The 21,374-nt window shown below is 46.0% G+C and overlaps 1 protein-coding gene across 2 annotated transcripts in view; it reads left to right on the top strand.

Annotated features, from left to right (window-relative positions):
• LOC120057336 (dachshund homolog 2-like) overlaps positions 1-21,374 on the top strand; it is a 128,580-nt gene that overhangs the window by 64,776 nt on the left and 42,430 nt on the right. For both annotated transcript variants that reach the window (XM_039005915.1, XM_039005914.1), the window contains exon 3: positions 19,435-19,566. In XM_039005915.1, coding sequence (XP_038861843.1) covers positions 19,435-19,566 — 132 coding nt within the window. The remainder of the gene's footprint in view (positions 1-19,434; positions 19,567-21,374) is intronic.

Genomic DNA, 21,374 nt, shown 5'->3' with positions numbered 1-21,374 from the left:
TCTTTTGAATATGTAGTTTAATGTGATAATTATATACAACCTTTTGTTATTTTGATATTATTTTCTTTACCTTTAACGACCAAGCAGTACATGTTTTGTTTTAGATACGAATGTTTTCAGCGTTTTTATGAATGATAAAAAATAAAAAATCCTCAAGTCGCTCCCATTTCTTGATAGCACAGACAGGGGGACATTATTCCTGAATGCCTTTTCATTAAGTTCACGGGACAACCTGCATTTCCATTGCTCATTCTCCCAGAAGCAAACAGCATAGTGTACAGTGCCTTCAGAAAGTATTCACACCCCTTGACTTTCTCCACATGTTGTTGTGTTACAGCCTGAATTTAAAATGGATTAAATTGAGGTTTTGTGTCACTGGCCTACACACAATACCCCCTATTATGAAATGTATAAAAAATGTAAAGGTGAAATGTCTTGATTGAAGAAGTATTCAAAGCCTTTGTTATTGCAAGCCTACAACAGCATTGAAGTTACTCCACAATACTGACCTAAATGACAGAGTGAAAAGAAGGAAGCCTGTACAGCATTTAAATATTCTAAAACATGCATCCTGTTTGCAATAAGTAATAACCCCCAAAAATGTAGCAAAGAAATTAACTTAATGTCCTGAATACATGTTACACGTGTTATGTTTGGGGCAAATCCAACACAACACATCCCTGAGTACCACTTTTTATATTTTCAAGCATGGTGGTGGCTGCATCATGTTATGGGTATGCTTGTAATTGTCAATGATAAAAAAAAAAATATGGAATAGAGCTAAGCACAAGCAAAATCCTAGTGGAAAACCTGGTTCAGTCTGCTTTCCAACAGACACTGGGAGACAAATTCACATTTCAGCAGGACAATAACCTATTGTTGCTTAAGTTCCTTAATCAGATGACATTGAAAGGCCTAGTTACAGTTTGTACTTAAATTGGCTTGAAAATCTATGGCAATACTTGAAAATGGCTGTTTAGCAATGATCAACTACCAATTTGACAGAGCTTGAAGAATGTTTTCAAGAATAATGTGCAAATATTGTACAATCCAGATGTGCAAAGCTCTTAGAGACTTACCCAGAAAGACTCACATTTGAAACCACTGCCAAAGGTGATTCTAACAGGGTTGTGAATACTTATGTGAATGTAATATTTCTGTATTTCATTTTCATTAAATTGGCAAAATTGAATGAAAACATGTTTTCACTTTGTCATTATGGGGTATTGTGTGTAGATGGGTGAGAAACCAAATCTATCTAATCCATTTTGAATTCATGCTGTATGTAACACAACAAAATGTGGACTAAGTCAAGGGAATAGGAATACTTTCTGAAGGCACTCTAACATGAATACTGTATCTTCCTCGTGAATCCTGCATGGATTAGAGACCCTGTAAAAGTTCATGTTTACTGCTTCTTGATGAATATAGTTGAGTTATTTGACAGTAAGGTGATAGCAGCAGCAGTTGTAGTTCTAGCACTTACAACGTTGGGCCAGTAACCAATAGGTTGCTGGTTTGAATACCTCGAGCCATCAAGGTGAAAAATCTGTCGACGTGCCCTTGAGCAAGGCACTTAACCCTCATTTTCTCCAGGGGTGCTGTACTACTATGGCTGACCCTGTAAAACAACACATTTCACTGCGTCTATCCAGTGTATGCGACAACAAAACGTTTGTGTGTTGTATGCATTAATACTACTGTAGTCAGCAGTAGCAATATTCCTGTTTCAGTGAAAATATTTGACAGAAGACGTCAAATGGCAGATTTGTATCGAAGTTGTCATTCAGTTATTAGCAACCATTTGTTTTGTTATTAACATATAATGCGATAATTATCCGTACAAATGAGCAAGCTTTATTCAAGCTGTATCCCCCCCCCCCCCCCCCCCCCAGTGGTTGTTTGCAGTTCTGTTTTGTACTTCACTGCTCAGCGTCACCTTTGTGAGCGGGAAGAAAATAAAAGAAAGAAGAAGTATTCACGAGGGAATACTGGTTTTCTCTCTCAAAGCTTCCCCTCTCGTGTTTAGAGTTAGCGCACTGGTGGGGGGGGGATGTTGAGCCGAGCAAAAGCAAAAACCAACGTGTTGTGGGCTTTGTTGGAGCGTTTGGTTTCCTGGATTGCTGTTGACAGAAACACCCTAAGCCCCTGGCACTCCGGAGAGAGGAGGGGCGGAGCTCCAACAGCAGGCATAATGATTCCATCCTCACTACAGTACAGTCATCATGTAAAGCATGACTTCCGCTTCTGACTACACTGCTGAAGCAATCTGGGTCAGGGGGGAGATGGAGAGATGGAGAGATGAAGGGAAGAAGAGAGAGAGAGAGAGTGAGTTGTCAGAGCCAGAGAGGTGTGTGATGTGTTTCTCTCGCTCCTTTAATACTCCCACTAGGTTATTAAGGAGTTTTAGGTGTTAAACTGTGGTTTCACTTTTTGCAGAGCAGGAGATGAAGACAGGAAAGATGTTTGTTGTGTCATGCAGGCTGTCACGAACCCCAAGTAGAACCACCTGACCCCCCCCCCCCCCCCCCCCCCCCTCTCTCTTCTCTCCTCCTCTCTCTCTCTTCTCGCTCTCTCTCTCTCTCTCTCTCTCTCACACACACACACACACTCTCTCGCTCTCTCACTCTCTCTCTCTGAAAACAAAACAGGCCGTCCTGGTGACTTTGATGAATGACATGTCCCACCGGGGACTGGTCCTCCATCTGTTTAACCCCCCTCCCCCTCCTCTCCCCTCCAAACCTGGGAGGAGGGCCTCCTACTCCCCGTCTTCCTTGGGCCTCACTCTGACAAATAGTATTTAACTACTGTTTTGGATCGCCTTTTTTCTCTCTGAATCACAGTTATCCAGCGCCACACTCCACTGTTGTCTTGCGGCGTTGGTCACTTTTACCTGGCTGACACAAGAACAGATTGCAGTACGGTCATCTTACTGTAAATGTAGGATGCCCATGTTCTTCATCGCACGGCAAAGTTCTGGCATCGAACCCTGGCACTCTCTCCTGACTTCCTGGAACAGTGCAGTAGCATTGCTCTTTGACCTCTCCTCAATCCCAGGTCGCCGTATTAGCTGATTCTGTGTCAGTCTTGGCGTTGTTTCCCTGCGTGTTGGTTTGTTTTTCTCTGCTCTGCTCGGCTTGGCAGTACCTCGCTCGATGCACGCTCATCTGAAGGGGTTAAAGTCTCTGAGTAAAATAACCGAGGATAAATAAAACATGGGGTTCTATTTAGTGACATATGGGCTAGCCTGGCCCTCGCGCATGCTAATGAACAGAGGCCTTTCAGAGAGAGGGAGAGAGCAGTGGAGCCAGGCGATGCCAGGAATATAGATATCAACTGGGGGGGTGGGGGTGGGGGGGACATCAGGGTGTAAACCAGCCAGCATTGTGTGCTCAACATTTATCCTAATCCATGCCTTCCTCCTTCTTGGGAGGGCTACCTCAAGGGCCGCTGTTGAGAGAAGACCCACGTGGCACAAACATGATTTTTGTCACCTCCGTCACAGTCTTCATCATCATCATTGTCAGACCGAGGCCAACCTTTAGCTTCTCGGCCCAGGCATTTTAGCCCCATTATTGGCTGAATAAGGGTCATTCTGCATTCTGCATTAAATAATAGGGTACATAAACGATTTACTGTAGACTGGCCCACTCGGCTAAAGATGGACCAGCCCATCAGTCATTTGCCAGAACTGCCCTATGGCCAGTCCGTCCCTGCCTGGTACCCTACCTGGCCTTAGGCTGGGGCCCACTGGCGTCATTGACTCTGCTCTCCCATGGCCTTGTTTATGAGTCCTGGGTTACAGAAATACTGAGAGAGGGAGAGAGAGGGAAAGAGAGAGAGAGAGAGAGATAGATCGAGAGAGAGAGGAAGAGCGAGAAGAAGAGGGGAAGGGAGAGATGAGATGGAGAGAGAAATAGAGAGAGAAAAGAAGAGAGAGAGGGCCAGACGCTGAGGGTCTGTAAATCCCTGTGATAAAGAGCCGGGGCCCTGAGACACACGCCTGCCAACGCACAGAGCAGAATTAAACACCAGGCCTCGGCGTAGGTGGGTGGCCCCCAATCCGTATTTAATGAAGGATCTGTGGAGAAGGAGGGGGGGCTTTTCATTTGTATTTCCAGTGATCTGGCTGTCTGAATGATCAGGATGGGCTCGGTTAATGAGGAGGAGACTGTAAAAACAAAGAGGTTATAATCAGGGAGAGAGAGCCCAGTGGTACAGGGGAGAAACGCTGCACGCAATGCAAAGCAAATCACTAAGTACTTATTTTCCTCCCTCTTTTAAATGCAGGAGTCAGTGGTTCTCTTTTGTGGATCCGTATTGCTTCTCCTTGACTTTTCCTATTGATCTGCAGAGCAGAGACAGGATCGAAAACACAAGCTGAGCGCTCTCTTCTTTTTCCTCTTGGTGAAACGCTGCGTTTGTCCCGTGGTGCAGATGAATGCAGAGCCCCGATCTGACTCGTTCCTAATGAGCTTATCTGATGCACCTTCCTTCTCATCGTGACATTTGAAAGCGCCTCCTGTATCTCATTCATGACATGATAGATACTGAACATCCCAAGGCTGCCCAGTATATCTCCCTGAACCTCCTGGCCCGACCCCCCCCAACCCTTGGCATTGCACTCTGGCAGTGTCCTGTTCAGCCAGCCAATGTTAGTCACATTCTAGTTATGCTGTGTGTCAACCACAATCGAGCCCTTACCCCGGGCAGGAAGTGGACTGCGAACATACAGTACAGGATTGGCTGTTCACTATAGAGGTTGAGGTAACATTAAAATGGTAGTACCGGTCACACTGTAGCGAGGACTAGTTCTCTTCTTCATGCTGTCACTCAAACGTAATTCCATGATTTGAATCCACAGAGAAGCCCACCAACTGGTGGTGGTGTGTGTATGTCCCTGTGTGTTTGTGTATGTCTGCTGTAGCCATCATGTCCTCTTTATCGTGGCTGCAGTCGCCAGCATTAGCTCTATAATTAGACACTTAATTAGGGGACGCCAGATGAGTGACAGTTTGAAGTCAGTGACTCACGCTCAGGACCGTGTGTGTGTGTGTGTGTGTGTGTGTGTGTGTGTGTGTGTGTGTGTGTGTGTGTGTGTGTGTGTGTGTGTGTGTGTGTGTGTGTGTGTGTGTGCGCGTGTCGTTGTCGCTGCAGGCTACATACTGTCTGTATGAAGGCTGCTCCTCATTCCATAAAGGTTGCAAAAGCCTCTTAAGAAAAGAAATCGTCTCCTACTCTGTAAAATCATCTCCTACTCTGTAAAATAATCCCCAGGTTGTGCGGGTGGGATTAGCTCTGTGTAATTCTGTGCCCTTCTCCCCTCTCGCTGTAATGACAGACCGTGTGGTCACCCTGGGGTGAGATCACTTCTCAGTAATCTTGGTAAAGTTTGATTCTCATTAATGACATAATCCTTAAATCACACACAGAGGATGTTAATGATTTTGGTGTTACTGTTTACTCAGGGCATGAAGGCAAACTTTTTCATGTTTTTGCATGACTATAAACCAAAATGTAAGGAAAGGGACTTAATTATTATTTTTTTATTATAAATGTTTTCCCCAATAAAAAAAGTTGTATCACGGATAAGGTGTGTAGTATAAGTTATACATTTGTGTTATTTAGGTCATGTCTTCCTCGTCATGTCTAGGAATATATTCATCTCTTTACTTTCTATATAAAGTCAGTGAAGCATGGTGAAGCCCGTCACATTCCTAAAATAGCATCTGCTGTGAAGGAAAGAAGTGTGGTTCTCTGTGAAACACAGCAGTGTGGTTCTCTGTGAAGATCAGCTGTGGGGGTTCTCTGTGAAGGACAGCAGTCGGGTTCTCTGTGAAGGAAAGAAGCGTGTGTGTCTCTGTGAAAAACAGCAGTGTGGTTCTCCGTGAAGGACAGCAGTGGGGTTTTGGGGACAGACATCTGCCCTTTACGCAGCCAGCCCTCCACAGTTCCATCAACCCCGCTGCCTGAACAGGGCAGAAAAAAACAGCATCCAGCACATTCTATTATTAATTTTGACAGCGCCGTATGTAAATTGAGATTTTAGTGCTTACTCTGCTTGTTACTCTTGTGTAGCAAGCATTGACATTTCTCCTCTTTAGAATTTTTTTTGGTCAATAGCATGTCAATAAAGTCCTGCTAATTTTTACACGGTGGCCCAGAGAGTTGCCCTCATCTGCACATTTTCCACATCAAAGTTCACGATCTGGCGCCGCTAATCTGGTATTAAAATGAAAAAAAAGGTGACCTTGTCCAAATTAATAAGTCAGTGGCGAAATGTGCTTTCAACATATGAAAGGTTAAGTAAAGGTTACCCTTCAACTGCAGTGCACAGGCAGCAGTGCACCCCCCCCCCCCCCCCCCCCTCCCTCCCTTCCCTTCCATCTTCTGCAGTGATTCTGACAGATTCCTGGGCTGCCTCTACACAGGAGAAAATCCCCCCTGCCTCCTCATTCTCTTTGTTAAAGAAGAGCCAGTAGGCTCCTGTCCCGTCCCACTATCACACCACTCATCTGGAGTTTACTGGGACCTCTGCTGGGCAGATGCAAACACCGCTTTATTCTCACACACATTCACACATGCACACGTGCACGCATAGAGAATGGATGCGCACATAGATGTACCAGCACGCACACGCAACACACTCTTATGGGAGACATCTGGCGAGATAGGGGGAGATATCTAATCCAGGCCAGGCAGGAGAACTGAGGCATGAAGCAGTGACGTGAGAGGAGTTAAGTGACCGTGCAAGTGTTGGGCTCAACAAGTACTGCTGCTACCTGCTCTGAGCTCTGTGCTCCAGCCGTCAGCCAGCCAGGGCAGCCCCTCTCTCGCTCTCCTCCACCTGCCCCTGTCTCTCCTCTCCTCTGTCCCAGCTCCCCGTCCAGAGCCTGTGCGTCTGTGGGGTAATCACCAGCCAGGTTACTCGATTACACCGAGATCAGGCCCAAAAAACGTCCTCTCCGGCCACTCAAGTGAATCAGTCAAATTATCGAGTGGCAAAACTAATTCAGAGCCTGGGGGCCAGTGGAGCTGCCACTTCCCATAAGCCCAGCCTTCAGTCAGTGTGGACTTGTTTTTATTTCATCCTCTTGTTTCATTTATTATGGCTATTGGAGCTAATCCGACCAGCAAACCCCCAGCCAGTGCGCCTGTCACTATTGTTTCGGCTCCAGTGTGCGCCCCCCCCCCCCCCCCCCCCCCCTCCTGTTTTCACTAGGAGTGCCTCTGCCTGTCTGTCTGTCTGCCTGCCTTCCCAAACCCCTCTCCTTCTCCTCTCTCTCCCTCCAGTCAGCCAGAGGAGGTGAGAGTTAGGAGTGGAGGAGCCAATGACGGGAGCGAGAAAGAGAGCGAGGGGGAGAGTGAGGGGGGGTGTATGAGAGAGAGTGAGAGAGCGAGACAGAGAGAGGGAGGGAGTGAGACTGCTGTGCTCATCAATCACATTAGAGCCGTTTGGACAGACTTACCCCTTCTCAGATGCCAGGACTATCATCATGCATGGCTCACTCATTTCTCCTCTGTGTTTCTTCTTCTATTCTCTGCTTCCTTTACATCTGTTCCAGAGACGTACAAATGACTTTCTTTGGGGGAAAAAAAGTATATTTTGGAGTTTTGGGGATTTACAACTTGACCAGTAATTTGGTTATGTTAGCAATCAATTCATTAAGTCACGGAAAGGGGGGCATGCATCTCGTGCTGTACGCAAACAAGCTGCCGTTGAATAGTGCACACATTCTGTCCACTTTCTTTGTGTTTGCATTCTCTCTCTCTCTCTCTCTCTCTCTCTCTCTCAATCTCTCTCTCTCTCTCTCTCTCTCTCTCTCTCTCTCTCTCTCTCTCTCTCTCTCTCTCTCTCTCTCAATCTCTCTCTCTCTCTCTCTCTCTCTCTCTCTCTCTCTCTCTCTCTCTCTCTCTCAATCTCTCTCTCTCTCTCTCTCTCAATCTCGCTCTCTCGCTCGCTCGCTCTCTCTCTCTCTCTCTCTCTCTCTCTCTCTCTCTCTCTCTCTCTCTCTCTCTCTCTCTCTCCCTCTCTCTCTCTCTCTCTCTCTCTCTCTCTCTCTCTCTCTCTCTCTCTCTCTCTCTCTCTCCACCCCCCTGCCCACCTCATGCGCTCAGACTTCTTATCCTGTAGGTGCCTCCCTGGAGCCCCTCAAATGGACTGGGGCAAAAAAAGGAAAAGAAACACTAGCGTTTCCCTCCTTCATCTTCTGACGCTGCTGAACCCGTTGTTAAAAGGAGGTGGAATGAAAGGGTGAGGGGCCTGGTCCAATCGAAGGCAGATCAGACACAGCGCTCAAGGTTAACTATAAAGTTGGGTCTTGTTGCTCTTCTAGCTGGGAAATAAACAGCATGATTCCTCTGGGACAGTTGGGTGGTCTGTTTGTAATGATCCATGTGCCCAGGCCTGCCTTTGAAGCAGGAGGGAGGTACAAACCTTTGTTCTTCCGCAATTAGCAGTATTAATAAGGCTAGTTAATTAAGGTGCTCAGCTAAGTGCAGACCAGCAAGTTTACAGTAGCTAGAGGAAGCCCAAGCAGAGCTGAGGGGGAAAACGATTTCACAAAACTATGGAAAGTCCTTAAACACTGCAACCACCGCAGATTGTTCCCCTCCTTGCTGTATAAAAACATTCCGAGCAGTGTCTTTGTCTTTAGACAACTGTGGATGTAGGCGGTTAAAGGCAGTCGGGTGTGTGTGATAAGTTAGGTGACCAGCCAGATACACAGAGATAATTCAGTGAACTGGGACAGAGTGACATGAAGAATGAGTTAGAGCGAGAGAGATGAAGGGATAAAGGACAGGTAGAGAGCATGCGGGCTGGGGGCCGCCAGAAGACGAAGGAGGGGAACGCTGGTGTTTTTTTCCCCTTTTTTGCACCAGTCCATTTGAGGGGCTCCAGGGAGGCACCTACAGGATAAGAAGTCTGAGCGCATGAGGTGGGCAGGGGGAGAGAGAGAGAGAGAGAGAGAGAGAGAGAGAGAGAGAGAGAGAGAGAGAGAGAGAGAGAGAGAGAGAGAGAGAGAGAGAGAGAGAGAGAGAGAGAGAGAGAGAGAGAGAGAGAGAGAGAGAGAGAGAGAGAGAGAGAGAGAGAGAGAGAGAGAGAGAGAGAGAGAGGGTGAAGAAGGGGGGAGAGAGAGGGTAAAGAGAGAGAGGGTGAAGAAGAAGGGGGGAGAGAGAGGGTAAAGAGAGAGAAAGTGGGAGAGAGAGAGAGGGGTAAAGAGAGAGAGAGGGTGAAGAAGAAGGGGGGAGAGAGAGAGAGGGTGAAGAAGAAGGGGGGAGAGAGAGAGAGGGTGAAGAAGAAGGGGGGAGAGAGAGGGTAAAGAGAGAGAGAGGGTGAAGAAGAAGGGGGGAGAGAGAGGGTAAAGAGAGAGAGAGGGTGAAGAAGAAGGGGGGAGAGAGAGGGTAAAGAGAGAGAGAGGGGGAAGAAGAAGGGGGGAGAGAGAGGGTAAAGAGAGAGAGAGGGTAAAGAAGAAGGGGGGAGAGAGAGGGTAAAGAGAGAGAGAGGGTGAAGAAGAAGGGGGGAGAGAGAGGGTAAAGAGAGAGAGAGGGTGAAGAAGAAGGGGGGAGAGAGAGGGTAAAGAGAGAGAAAGTGGGAGAGAGAGAGAGGGGTAAAGAGAGAGAGAGAGAGAGAGGGTGAAGAAGAAGGGGGGAGAGAGAGGGTAAAGAGAGAGAGGGTGAAGAAGAAGGGGGGAGAGAGAGGGTAAAGAGAGAGAAAGTGGGAGAGAGAGAGAGGGGTAAAGAGAGAGAAAGTGGGAGAGAGAGAGGGGTAAAGAGAGAGAAAGGGGGAGAGAGAGAGAGGGGTAAAGAGAGAGAAAGGGGGAGAGAGAGAGAGGGGTAAAGAGAGAGAAAGGGGGAGAGAGAGAGAGGGGTAAAGAGAGAGAAAGGGGGAGAGAGAGAGAGGGGTAAAGAGAGAGAAAGGGGGAGAGAGAGAGAGGGGTAAAGAGAGAGAGGGGGGAGAGAGGGAGAGACAGAGGGAGAGAGAGGGGGGTAAAGAGAGAGAGAGATAGAGGGGGAGAGGGAGAGAGAGAGGGAGAGAGGGGGGGTAAAGAGAGAGAGAGATAGAGAGAGAGAGATGGGGGGGGTAAAGAGAGAGAGAGAGATAGAGAGAGAGAGATGGGGGGGTAAAGAGAGAGAGAAAGAGAGAGGCGGGATAAGAGAGAGAGAGATATATATATATATAGGGGGGTAAAGAGAGAGAGAGAGAGGGGGGATAAAGAGAGAGGGGGAGAGAGAGAGAGCGAGAGAAGGTTTATGTGTGGGGAAGAAAAGTGCTCTCTACTCACTTTCTGCCCACTGAGCAAAGTCTTGTTACTCTTTGAACACTTGGCCCATTTATTTCTGCTAAGTCGTGATATTGTGAGTCAGCCAGTGAGGACTCTAGTGGCTCTTTTCATGAAACATTAACGAGTTCCTGGGGTTAAAGGGATGCCTAGAAATCAGTGCCGGTCTCAGCTCCCTCTCCCTCTCCCTCTCCACACTCGCTGCAGACGGCCACAAATGCAACAGTGGTATGTGTGCACGTGTGCGTACGTGCTATGTGCAAGCATGCCTGCGTGTGTATAATTAAGCAATAAGGCACGAGGGGGTGTGGTATACGACCTATATAACACGGCTAAGGGCTGTTCTTAAGCACGACGCAACACGGAGTGCCTGGATACAGTCCTGAGCCGTGGTATATTGGCCATATATCACAAACCCCTGAGGTGCCTTATTGCGATTTATAAACTGGTTACCAACGTAATTAGAGCAGTTAAAATACATGTTTTGTTATACCTGTGGTATACTGTCTGATGTACCACGGCTGTCAGCCAATCAGCATTCAGGGCTCGAACCACCCAGTTTATAAAAAGCAATAACACCAATAAAGCACACAGAGACGTGTTTCTGGCTTTCTGACTCCAGCCGTGCTCTGGCATCCCCTGTCGGGAGACACACTGGGTTTCGCCCCCATAAAGCCTCGCTGCATCCTGAGCCCTGAACACTACAGCCCTGTACACAGCCAGGGTTATTAATCTACTCCTGCTCTGCCACCCACGGCCCACCTCCCCGCCAGGGCCACTGTTGATGACACGTCCAGATCAGCACTCCCACGTACCAACCGAATCCCATTCCCAGAGCATACCAGACCAGGCTCCGAGCACGATAAAGAAAGTCCCAGCTACGAGTGAGGAGACACTTGACTCCTCAGCCTCTCGCTTGAGCTCACATTGTCCTTGACTTTCCCATTCAAACAGCCAATACAGGGCTATGTCCGTTTCCCAATAAGACCGTGGGGGGTGTACATGGATACGTGCTGAAGCCAGAGATGGTTAAGTCCATAGCAGAAACAGAGGAAGTGATTGCTACGGCAGGGAGTTAATTAACAGCTTATTCCCGTTTGATATAAGTCATCTCCTCTCCTAGCAGTTTGAGTTTACCTTGATGTAATATAAAACTGCAAGCTGCTGCTGCTGTGTCTGCTAATTATTGCCTGTGTCCTGTGGCCACTTGGACGACGCAGAGAGTAGTGTCCCTACTACTCACACATACACACACACACACACACACACACACACACACACACACACACACACACACACACACACACACACACACCATGGTTGGGCTGAAGGCAGTAAAAAAATCTGAATTTTAAAAACGTTTTATATAAATAGCTTCTACTTTTGACTTTATTGAGAAGTCACTTAAAATAAATGCCCTTTTTCCGATCGTTGGATTGTCATTTAAGTTTACTTCCTGAATTGACCGCCTTCAATTAAAATTGAGCCCATCCCTGACACACACATAAACACACACACATGCATGTACAGGCGGGCACACACACAAACGCATGTATGTACACACTCACACAAACACACATGCACACAATTAAAGGGGTAAGACAAAGTTTAAGGCTCTGCTTTTGTTAAACAAAGGAGCAGGTGGAAAGTGTCACCTTCAACGTTAGACGCAGACAATTAAAGGGATAAGACAAAGATTTAAGGATTTGCTACTTGGACATATTCACCCCCCCACATTTCTTCTCATACACATTTTTCATTTTCATACCACGTCAAGAGATGAGAATTGACTAGCACTTAAAAAAAAACTGCACCAGTCTTAACACAGAACAGAAAAGTATTTTATATGGTTATTATTGTAATAACCCCTCCCCGCATTTGCACAACATATTTAGTATGTTGACGCACATGTAGTATGTGTGAGAACGTGTCGCATATTGCATGTACAATACATGAGGGGCGGCAGGTAGGCTTGAGGTTAAGACCGTTGGGCCAGTAACCGGAAGGTTGCTGGTTCAAATCCCCGAGCCTACTAGGTGGAAAATCTGCCGACGTGCCCTTGAGCAAGGCACTTAACCCTAATTTCTCCTGTACGTCAAATCTAATTTTATTTGTCACATGCGCCGAATACAACAGGTATTTCACCTTACGGTGGAATGCTTACTGACAAGCCCTTATCCAACAATGCAGTTTTAAGAGTCGCTCTGGATAAGCGACACCCCCCCCTCTGCTAAATTACTAAAATGTAAAAATGTAATTTACAGAAGGTCAGAGTACTGTAGGATGAGATTACATTGAGAGAGTTTCAACATGTTGAGAGAGAGAGATTGGTCAGGGTCATGAAGACACGGTGGCCTCTCCAGTCTCCTCCCCAGCCCCGTGTCATGCAAACAGGCATTTCTATTCTAGGACTCGGCCTTTTCACACTCCTCCAAAGCTACATCTGAGATTCAGCTCATGTGTTAAAAGACTCCAATCACTGCCCCCCCCCCCCTGCCAATGTCAACAGTAGACAGACAGATAGCGGTGATTGATTGACAGATGTGTGATCAAAGATAAGGTTATCAAGTAAATACATGTTTTATATTGTATTATTGTAATATTGAAAAATCTCCCTGTCATTGGTATCTGGCTGGAGAATATTGACATGTAGTCTGGTGGAGAGATAGGCCAATGGGTCAATCTTTGATGATCCATAGAGTATATGACATTACGTGTGTGTGCGTGTGTGTGTGTGTGTGTGTGCGTGTGTGTGTGTGTGTGTGTGTGTGTGTGTGTGTGTGTGTGTGTGTGTGTGTGTGTGTGTGTGTGTGTGTGTGTGTGTGTGTGTGTGTGTGTGTGTGTGTGTGTGTGTGTGTGTGTGTGTGTGTGTGTGTGTGTGTGCGCGCGCGCGCGTCCCCACAAGACAATGGCACCCCCATCTCCCACTTCTACTGCTCCGTGCTCTCTCATAACGGCACGCCTCAACATTAGGGTCCGACTTAATTAGGACTAATTACAGCCTTCGTTAAGGCACTCTGCTCCCAACAGCACAGGCTGAAGCAAAGGGTTTCTCTCACAGATTCTCCAGTTCAATTGATGGACCTTCTATTCCGCTAAGCTTTGCATTTCAAAGCCCAGTGGCTTATTGAATGTCTGTATTGGGACACTCGACTGACACGGCCCGTTTTGCAGCACAGAGCTAGTACTGTATGTCGTATTGTAGCACTACAGTATGGTGGAGAACGTGGACACAGTCATGTCCTAGCAGCCTTCCGCTCAGGTCCAGAACAGCACAAGGCCACAAGCTGCAGGTAATCCTGGCTTTAGTTGCCACCTCCATCGTGCCCTATTTCTGGGATTCTCACCACATTTGTAGAATGCACGGGGGTTTGATTACGCCTCGGAGCCATCTCTCTTTGTTGTGCATTCGTCTCCTCCTTGTTCCGCTGTTCGGAAATTCCAAAGGTGAATTAAATACAGTATACCCTACCCCCTTCCTTTTTTGTCCTTCCCGCAATCTCAGTTTACTTGAAAACGCGGAATAGGAAGGTCATATTTACTGTGTTGAGAATCAAAGGCAGAGTCTGTGCCCCCCGCCCCCCCCTTCAACCCCCATTGCCCTCTTTCTCTTTCACACAAAATCTGATACTTTTCCTGGGACACTCTGTCAGAGTGAAGAAAAGATGTTATTCTCCCCATTGAAAAGGAGAAATGTAAAATGCGATAACGCATGCAGCTGAGAATTGAGATGAACACAAGTGACCATTTTGGCTGAAAAACACGATCTCTGCAGGCTTGTTCTCACAGGCAATCAGTTTTTTTCCTTCCGTTTCCTTTGTACGAATTCACATGTACAATTGTTAAGCCACTCTGGTGGAATTGTTTAGGCCCGAAAGAGAGCTTTGAGTGAGCCCTTCCAGCTCAATGGAGTTCTACTCCTCTGTATGCCTGTAATGGCCTTTAAGTGAATATCTGAAGTGAGAGAGATAGGGGCCTGTGACACGTACTGCTACATATATGGACACCGCAGCTCCATGCACTGACTCGATATCTGTGCGAATTGTCCGCCCCCCCCAGGACTTTAGATAGAATAAGCTGTGCACTGCTGTCTGTGTTATAAGCTTCATGATGGAAAATTCCCTTGCATTAATTCCCTTGCATTAAAATCAGAGCGTACCCTCCGATACGCAGACTACGCACTGCGCGTAGGGCCCCGCGGCCGTTATGGGGCCCCGACCCCCAAAAATAATGTATATTATATATAGACTGAGTGTACAAAACATTAAGAACACCTTCCTAATATGGAGTTGTCCTCAGAAGAGCCTCAATTCATCGGGACATGGACTCCACAAGGTGTCGAAAGCTTTCCACAGGGATGCTGGCCCATGTGGACTCCAATGTTTCCCACAGTTGTGTCAAGTTAGCTGGATGTCTTTTAGGTGGTGGGCAATTCTTGATACACACGGGAAACTGTTGAGCGGGAAAGACCCAGCATCGTTGCAGTTCTTGACACAAACCAGTGCACCTGGCACCTACTACCATGCCCCGTTTCGAATGGCACACATACACAATTCAAGTCTCAATTGTCTCAAGGCTTAAAAGTAATTTAACACTAGAACTGTTGGGCCTTGATGGACCCCCTTTCAGTCATTCTGACTGCAACATTCTAACAGTGTAATTAATAAATCATATATTTGGTGGTGTTTACGAAGGCCTTGGGTAACATTAGAATACGTTTTGTATTTTATTTCATTTAACACAATAGCATTTTCATTCGTTTGTGTTACTGTAGGCTATATGTAAAAACACACAAAAAACACACAAATTCAACTGTTCAAGAGAAGTTCTGTGTTGGAAAAATGTAAATACACCAACCACCAATACGCACGGTCAAATGATGAAAACACCAGTAGCCTAAACACAACTATAAGCACCAAGTGGCCTTGATGAATACTGAAGCTCGGCACAAATTCAACGATGGCGTTACGATGAACACACGTGTCTATGTGACGGCAGTTGAACTGTCCTATCAGTTGACAACGTGTTAACAACTTTCACTTGCTTGACACACTTGGACATACCTCTGTTTGGTTGTAGTGCGTACTAGTCTCAGTTTTTCCTCTTTATCGTGTCCCCATTGTCTTGTCATTCTTCAGCATTGTCGTGGAGTACAGCAGCTGTGGAGGTGCCTTATTTTGCGCAGAGGGAGGGAGCTCCCGTCTCACGTTGTTCATGGTGCCCGGCCAGACTTGTTTTCTTTGCAATCAAATTGCTTGCCAGTGACAGTGAAGTTAAGAAATTGTCCATCGGGCCATTTCAATATTTGGTTGTGCATCAGCAGTTTCCCACTCATGTCAGTCACTCAATTAGCCCATGTCAGCTACCATTTTTTTTTTATTGCTAGGTAAAGTAGTCTAACCAGGTATCTAAACCTTTTAGTAGTAGGCCTAATAATCACCAAACTACCGACCTGGCGTGCAGGACATGCGTCCAGGGGCCCTGACCTCCAGGGGGCCCCCATTGATTTTGTTAGTCACTCTCACTCAGATATCATATGAGCATGGCATAAGTCATGGCAAAATGTGAAGAATTTGAGAAAATGTGATTTAAAACCGCAACACTTTCTCTACACCTCATGGCAAAATGTGCCGAATTTGAGGAAATGTCGTTTAACATTGCAAAAAAAAATATCCACTGCCAAGAAGGGGGGCACTAAAATGTTTTGCCTGCGAGGTGAGGTGGGGGGGGGGGGGGGGGGGGCAACCAAATTTCACATGGGGCCCCAAAAGGCTGGAGGTGGTACTGATTATGACGACAGGAAGATAAAAAAAAATTAAAAACAAGGGACTGTGTAAACGTAATATATCTGCATTCCTTTGCTGTCTTCCTCCAGTGGCCATAGATGAATGTCTCTGCTGCACAATTAATATCCAAACGGACCAGCAAATACCAGCGTCTTTATTAAAATCAATAGCCACAGTGCTGGGTCAGACCTCTACTACAAAGATCAAAAGAATGGAATGAACTTTTTTTCTATGGAATCCGCCTGACCAGGTATCCCCCCCTTTTAATTAAACAGACGCCTTGTTGGGCTGGGCCTGACAAAAGCCAATAGGACTGAATGTACGGGAGGAATTCTGGCCTGTGTCTGACCCCTGAGAGACCACAAAGGCCCTCTGTAACCTGCCCAGGGTAACAGGGTAGGACTACGCCCCAGACCATCCCAGCCAGATTAACGATTAGCCGCAAGAATGGCCCCTCCCAATCTGATGTGAAGAGAAAGGGAGGATGGGGCTTGAAAAGAGAAAATAGGATGGATGGCTCGTCCAGTCCGATGTGCCTGACTGCCTTACACTCATCTGGCAGGGCTGACTCTGAGGGCCAGGCCTCTCAAAGTGGGGGCTGTCCGGGGTCCTCTACATCTGAGGAGCGCTATGAAAGGCAAACAATAAGCAATCTGTTTGTCCACCCCTGGAAAACGCCGCTCCCCTTTCATCCGCGGGCTCCCATTTCCGTGGGTCGTGACTTTACTCAAACATCAATTACTGTTACGTTCCCTGTTTGATCTCACAGGCTCGTCTTCCATGTAAAATCAGGAGGGGGAAAAATGTGTAAAGACAATGCACTGATTGTGTTTTTTCTCTGTTATGGTATTTTATGCTCTCGATGTGGTCTGCTAGGCAGTGGTTGTTGATTGCCCCTCTCTCTCCTCAATCAGAGCTGCTATAGACTATTGTAGTGCATAATAAGCTTTGAGGTCATTTTACCTTCACAGAGAGAACTTGGCCTGGACGGGGCATAAACAGGCTATCCACCGTATGAACTATCCACCGTTCATATATTGAAAGTTAGTTGACAGAGAGCATAGGCAGTGATGAGAGATCACAGAGACACAGAGACCATAGCTTTCAGTTTATGATGAGGGCCAATGAGATGAGATCTGTGTTCTTTTCAATACAGCTGCTTCAAATTTAAGAAGAGTTATGTAGCTTCACTACCTTACTTTGGCTTGCAAGCTCATCCTGTTCATGTACTTAAGTTTACATATGTAGAATTAGTGGAATCAAGACTCTAATAGGAAGGGATTTTGTATGACGAGAGTGACAAACTCTTAGCATAAATTAGAATTTGTAGTTCCATATAAGCCAACTTCATGTATGCCAGCCAGTAATCCTCAGTGACCCTAGTAGGCTAGACGCGTTAGAAGATCATATGATCAGATATGGGAAAATGTCCTTCTGTCCTTCTGTCTCTGCCCTCTGTTTAGACGAGGCTTTACAGTAGTTCATGACAAGATGAATTTCAAGCATGCAAGTATTTTTTTCCCCCAAGTGCATCCTCAAATCCCACCAAAAATAAGGCTTGATATACGGATGGCTCTGCCAAGCTTTTACGGCACTAGCAGAGTTGACGTCGTGCTCCCTCCATGTTGTCGTCAGCTGTTTTTCTCCTGTTTCCCCCCTCGGCCACACGTCGACGGCTAATTCAGTGCTCAAGAAGAGGTTTGAGTTTCCCTCCAAGCTGCTGCAGCTGTGCCTCTGACTGTCTGGGATTAGGCAACAAAATGAACTCATAATAAAATGAATCAATCATCATGACATTTTGTTTAAATGTAGCTATTGAAAACATTTCGCCTGTTTCCTCAGGCACGCTTGGAAGAGAGGGGCCGGGATGCATAAAAATAGAAGGCTTGTTTTTTTAATATAAATGTAAGGACAGAGATCCATTTGTCTTAACCCCCCCCCCTACCCTTCCCTCTCCTCTCCCACTCTATCTGTGCCTGTCTATATTTTTTCAAGTTAGAATAATTTGCTGGTTTATTTGCCTTGCCGTGTGTAGTGGAATTGAGAAACATTGGCCGACGAGACCGGCACAGTTAATTTTCCGCCTTTGGTGTTTGACAGCGGTAGAGTAATGGGGTTCCGATCAGACTCTCTTCCCTTCACGGGGAAAGTAACTTAAGTGTTCATGTTCATACCAACAAAATTAAATGATAAATGAATGAGCAATTTTTTTTTCTCTTTTTTTTTTTTTTTTTTTACTCGTCTCCCATTCCGTTCGAGGCGATTCCGTTAATGAATTAGATCAAGGTGACATATACTGTCTGAATGAACCTGGGGAGAAAATGAAAAAGATGTCTATTTTTTTGTCCTGATTTGCAAAGAAATTTAGATCACGGCAAAGCAAGGAGGCATTGCGTCGTCATTTAATTAATTACTTAATGTGTCCCTTCATCGTCTAATTGAATTAATTAGGGGCCTAATTGGGCAGAGTGATGATGGCTTCCGGGGCTGTGGAGCCCTTGATGAGCTGAAGGTAGCTGGGCTTCTTAGAGAGACTCAGGGAGAGAGCGCTCTCCTGGGACGGACGGGGAGGGACCCTCCCTACCGCCATCAGCGGCCCCAGCTCCCCTCAGCTGTCCCTGGATTGGAGGGGTCAGGGGAGGCCTGGGGCCAACGAAAGCCTCACTCTGGCTCCTCGATAGACATGGTCTCTGGAGACCAAGTACACATGCTTGGACTGAGAGGAACTGCAGTGAAAGAGTTTTAAAAAAGCATGACACAGCATCCAAGTTGTGTTCTACTCTAAAGAGCTGCAAAGGCCTGTATTACAGTGATACTGTATGAACATCTGCCAATGTATTACCTTCTATCCATCACTAGCCGGCCTCCATCCAGCAACCTGCCCTGAACTTAGTCACTGTCACTAGCCGGCTACCACCCGGTTACTCAACCCAGCACCTTAGAGGCTGCTGCCCGACGTATATAGACATGGAACAATGGTCACTTTAATAATGGAACACTGGTCACTTTAATAATGGAACACTGGTCACTTTATTAATGGAACACTGGTCACTTTAATAATGTTTACATACTGTTTTACCCATTTCATATGTATGTACTGTATTCTACTGTGTTCTAGTCAATAGCACTCCAACATTCTTAATCCCATTCTTTTACTTTTAGATGTGTGTATTGTTGTGAATTGTTAGATACCACTGCACTGTTGGAGCTAGGAACACAAGCATTTCACTACACCCGCAAGAACACCTGCTAAATATGTGTATGTGACCAATAACATTGGATTAGATTTTTTGATTTGAGGTGTGTGTGTTTCCTTGCTGTGTATGCGTGTGATTTGTGTACAGTATTTATGTGTTGTCCTGCAGGGCTGACGGCTGCAGCGATGGCCGAGGCTATGAAGCTGCAGAAGATGAAGCTGATGGCCATGAACAACCTCCACGGAGCCGGCAGCCAGAACGGGACCGAGTCAGAGAACGACGAGCTCAACTCCAACGCAGGTCAGAGGCACAGCAACGTAGATACTGTACTTTTTTTAAATCATCACAGCTAACTATTGAGGCACAATAAACAGGAAAGTATAACAGAAAACCCTAATTAATTCACATATGTATTATGACTGTCAACTCAAATGAAAATATTAGCCCCCCCCTCCCTAAATAATAACAGATGTATCTGTTCAAGTCCACAGCCAGTATGTTAATAGCCTGTCTAGCCGTCTCTAGGAGGTAGGTTAGGTAGAGACTGCGGAATGGTTTGTCTCCTTGTAAACTTCCACTGGCCATGTCTCTTTCTCCATGGCTGCTTCACACGTGACTACAGGTAATTGGTTCTGGCCCTCGTGTTGCTTTCGCTTTAGCCGTATTTTATTGAGGCTAATGGCGTCCTTAATGGCTGCGACCTGACCGTGCATTTAGATGGTGGTGATGGCAGCGTGTGTGACTAACAACGCGCGTGGCGGCGGGCCGGGTAATAGAGGCGCCACGCAGACAGCCTTCTTTATCACCACCCAGAGCCACGGCAGACGCCCCCGATAGAGACATGAGTCTGAATATGTAGAGGGACAAGTAAATACACACACACACACACACACACACACACACACACACACACACACACACACACACACACACACACACACACACACACACACACACACACACACACACACACACACACACACACACAGAGAGAGACAGGACAAACTGATGTGCACACTTATTTATACTTCACACTGTTTACATATAAACACACAAGGCCTGCGAGGGAAGAAAACCCAGCTAGCACATAAACGTTCTGAGAACCATATGTTTCTTAGAGCTTGGTGAGAGCGTGTTGTCCTGTGGTTATTTTGCATACAACCTTCCCACAACATTCTGGGAATGGTGCAAGATAGTTACTTGGAACATTCTCAGTACATTTAAGGAACTTGACAAAAATAACGTTTCATTACTTTAACAGAACGTTTTCTAAATGTTTAAACATGGTTATATTGAATAAAAATGTTGGTAATGTTCTAGGAACGTTCTCCAACTGGTTTGACATTGGGAATGTTCTCAAGTAGTTCAGAGAACATTAAGAAACAACGTTCTCCTGTGGGAATTGTAATACTTCAGCATAACGTTTCCACCAGGTTTCCTCATGGCTCTATTTAAAGTAATCTTCTCAAATTGTTCCGAGAATGTTAAGAAACATCCTTCTTCTGTGGGAATTTCAGTACTTCAGCATAACGAGAAAAAAAGGGCATGTTAGCTCCATCCTGGTGGCGCAGTGGACTAATTCCATGGATAGAGAACAGAAGATCATAGGTTTGAATCTCACTGACGCCGTGCCACAATAAAACAGAAATGTTTTTGCACGATTAATGCGTAAGTAAATACATTTCCATGTGTCCTGTCTGTGTAGTTCCAAACAGTTAACCTAAGCTATCAGTGTTATTAAAAGTCTTTAAGGAAGCTATTCAAAAACCTCAAAATATCCTATAATTTCCGTTCCCGGAACGTTAATAAATCCTCACAAGAAAACTTTCAGGGAACCATAGTAAAACGTTCTCAGAACCTTCCTGCAACTAAAAATCTACATTCCCAGAACAGAATAAATGTTCACTTCCGTTCTCAGAACGTTTAAAAAACATTCAGTTTTAGCGGTCAGGGAACCAAACGCGGAACCAAATGTGCTAGCTTTCAATTAACCAAATGTGCTAGCTTCCAAGGAACCAAATATGCTAGCTTCCAAGGAACCAAATATGCTAGCTTCCAAGGAACCAAATGTGCTAGCTTCCAAGGAACCAAATGTGCTAGCTTCCAAG

This window comes from Salvelinus namaycush, chromosome 12 (genome assembly GCF_016432855.1).
Source record: "Salvelinus namaycush isolate Seneca chromosome 12, SaNama_1.0, whole genome shotgun sequence".
In the NCBI taxonomy this organism is placed as follows: Eukaryota; Metazoa; Chordata; class Actinopteri; order Salmoniformes; family Salmonidae; genus Salvelinus; species Salvelinus namaycush.
The sequence above is the reverse complement of the archived record's forward strand: the minus strand, read 5'-3'. Positions and strand labels throughout refer to the sequence as shown.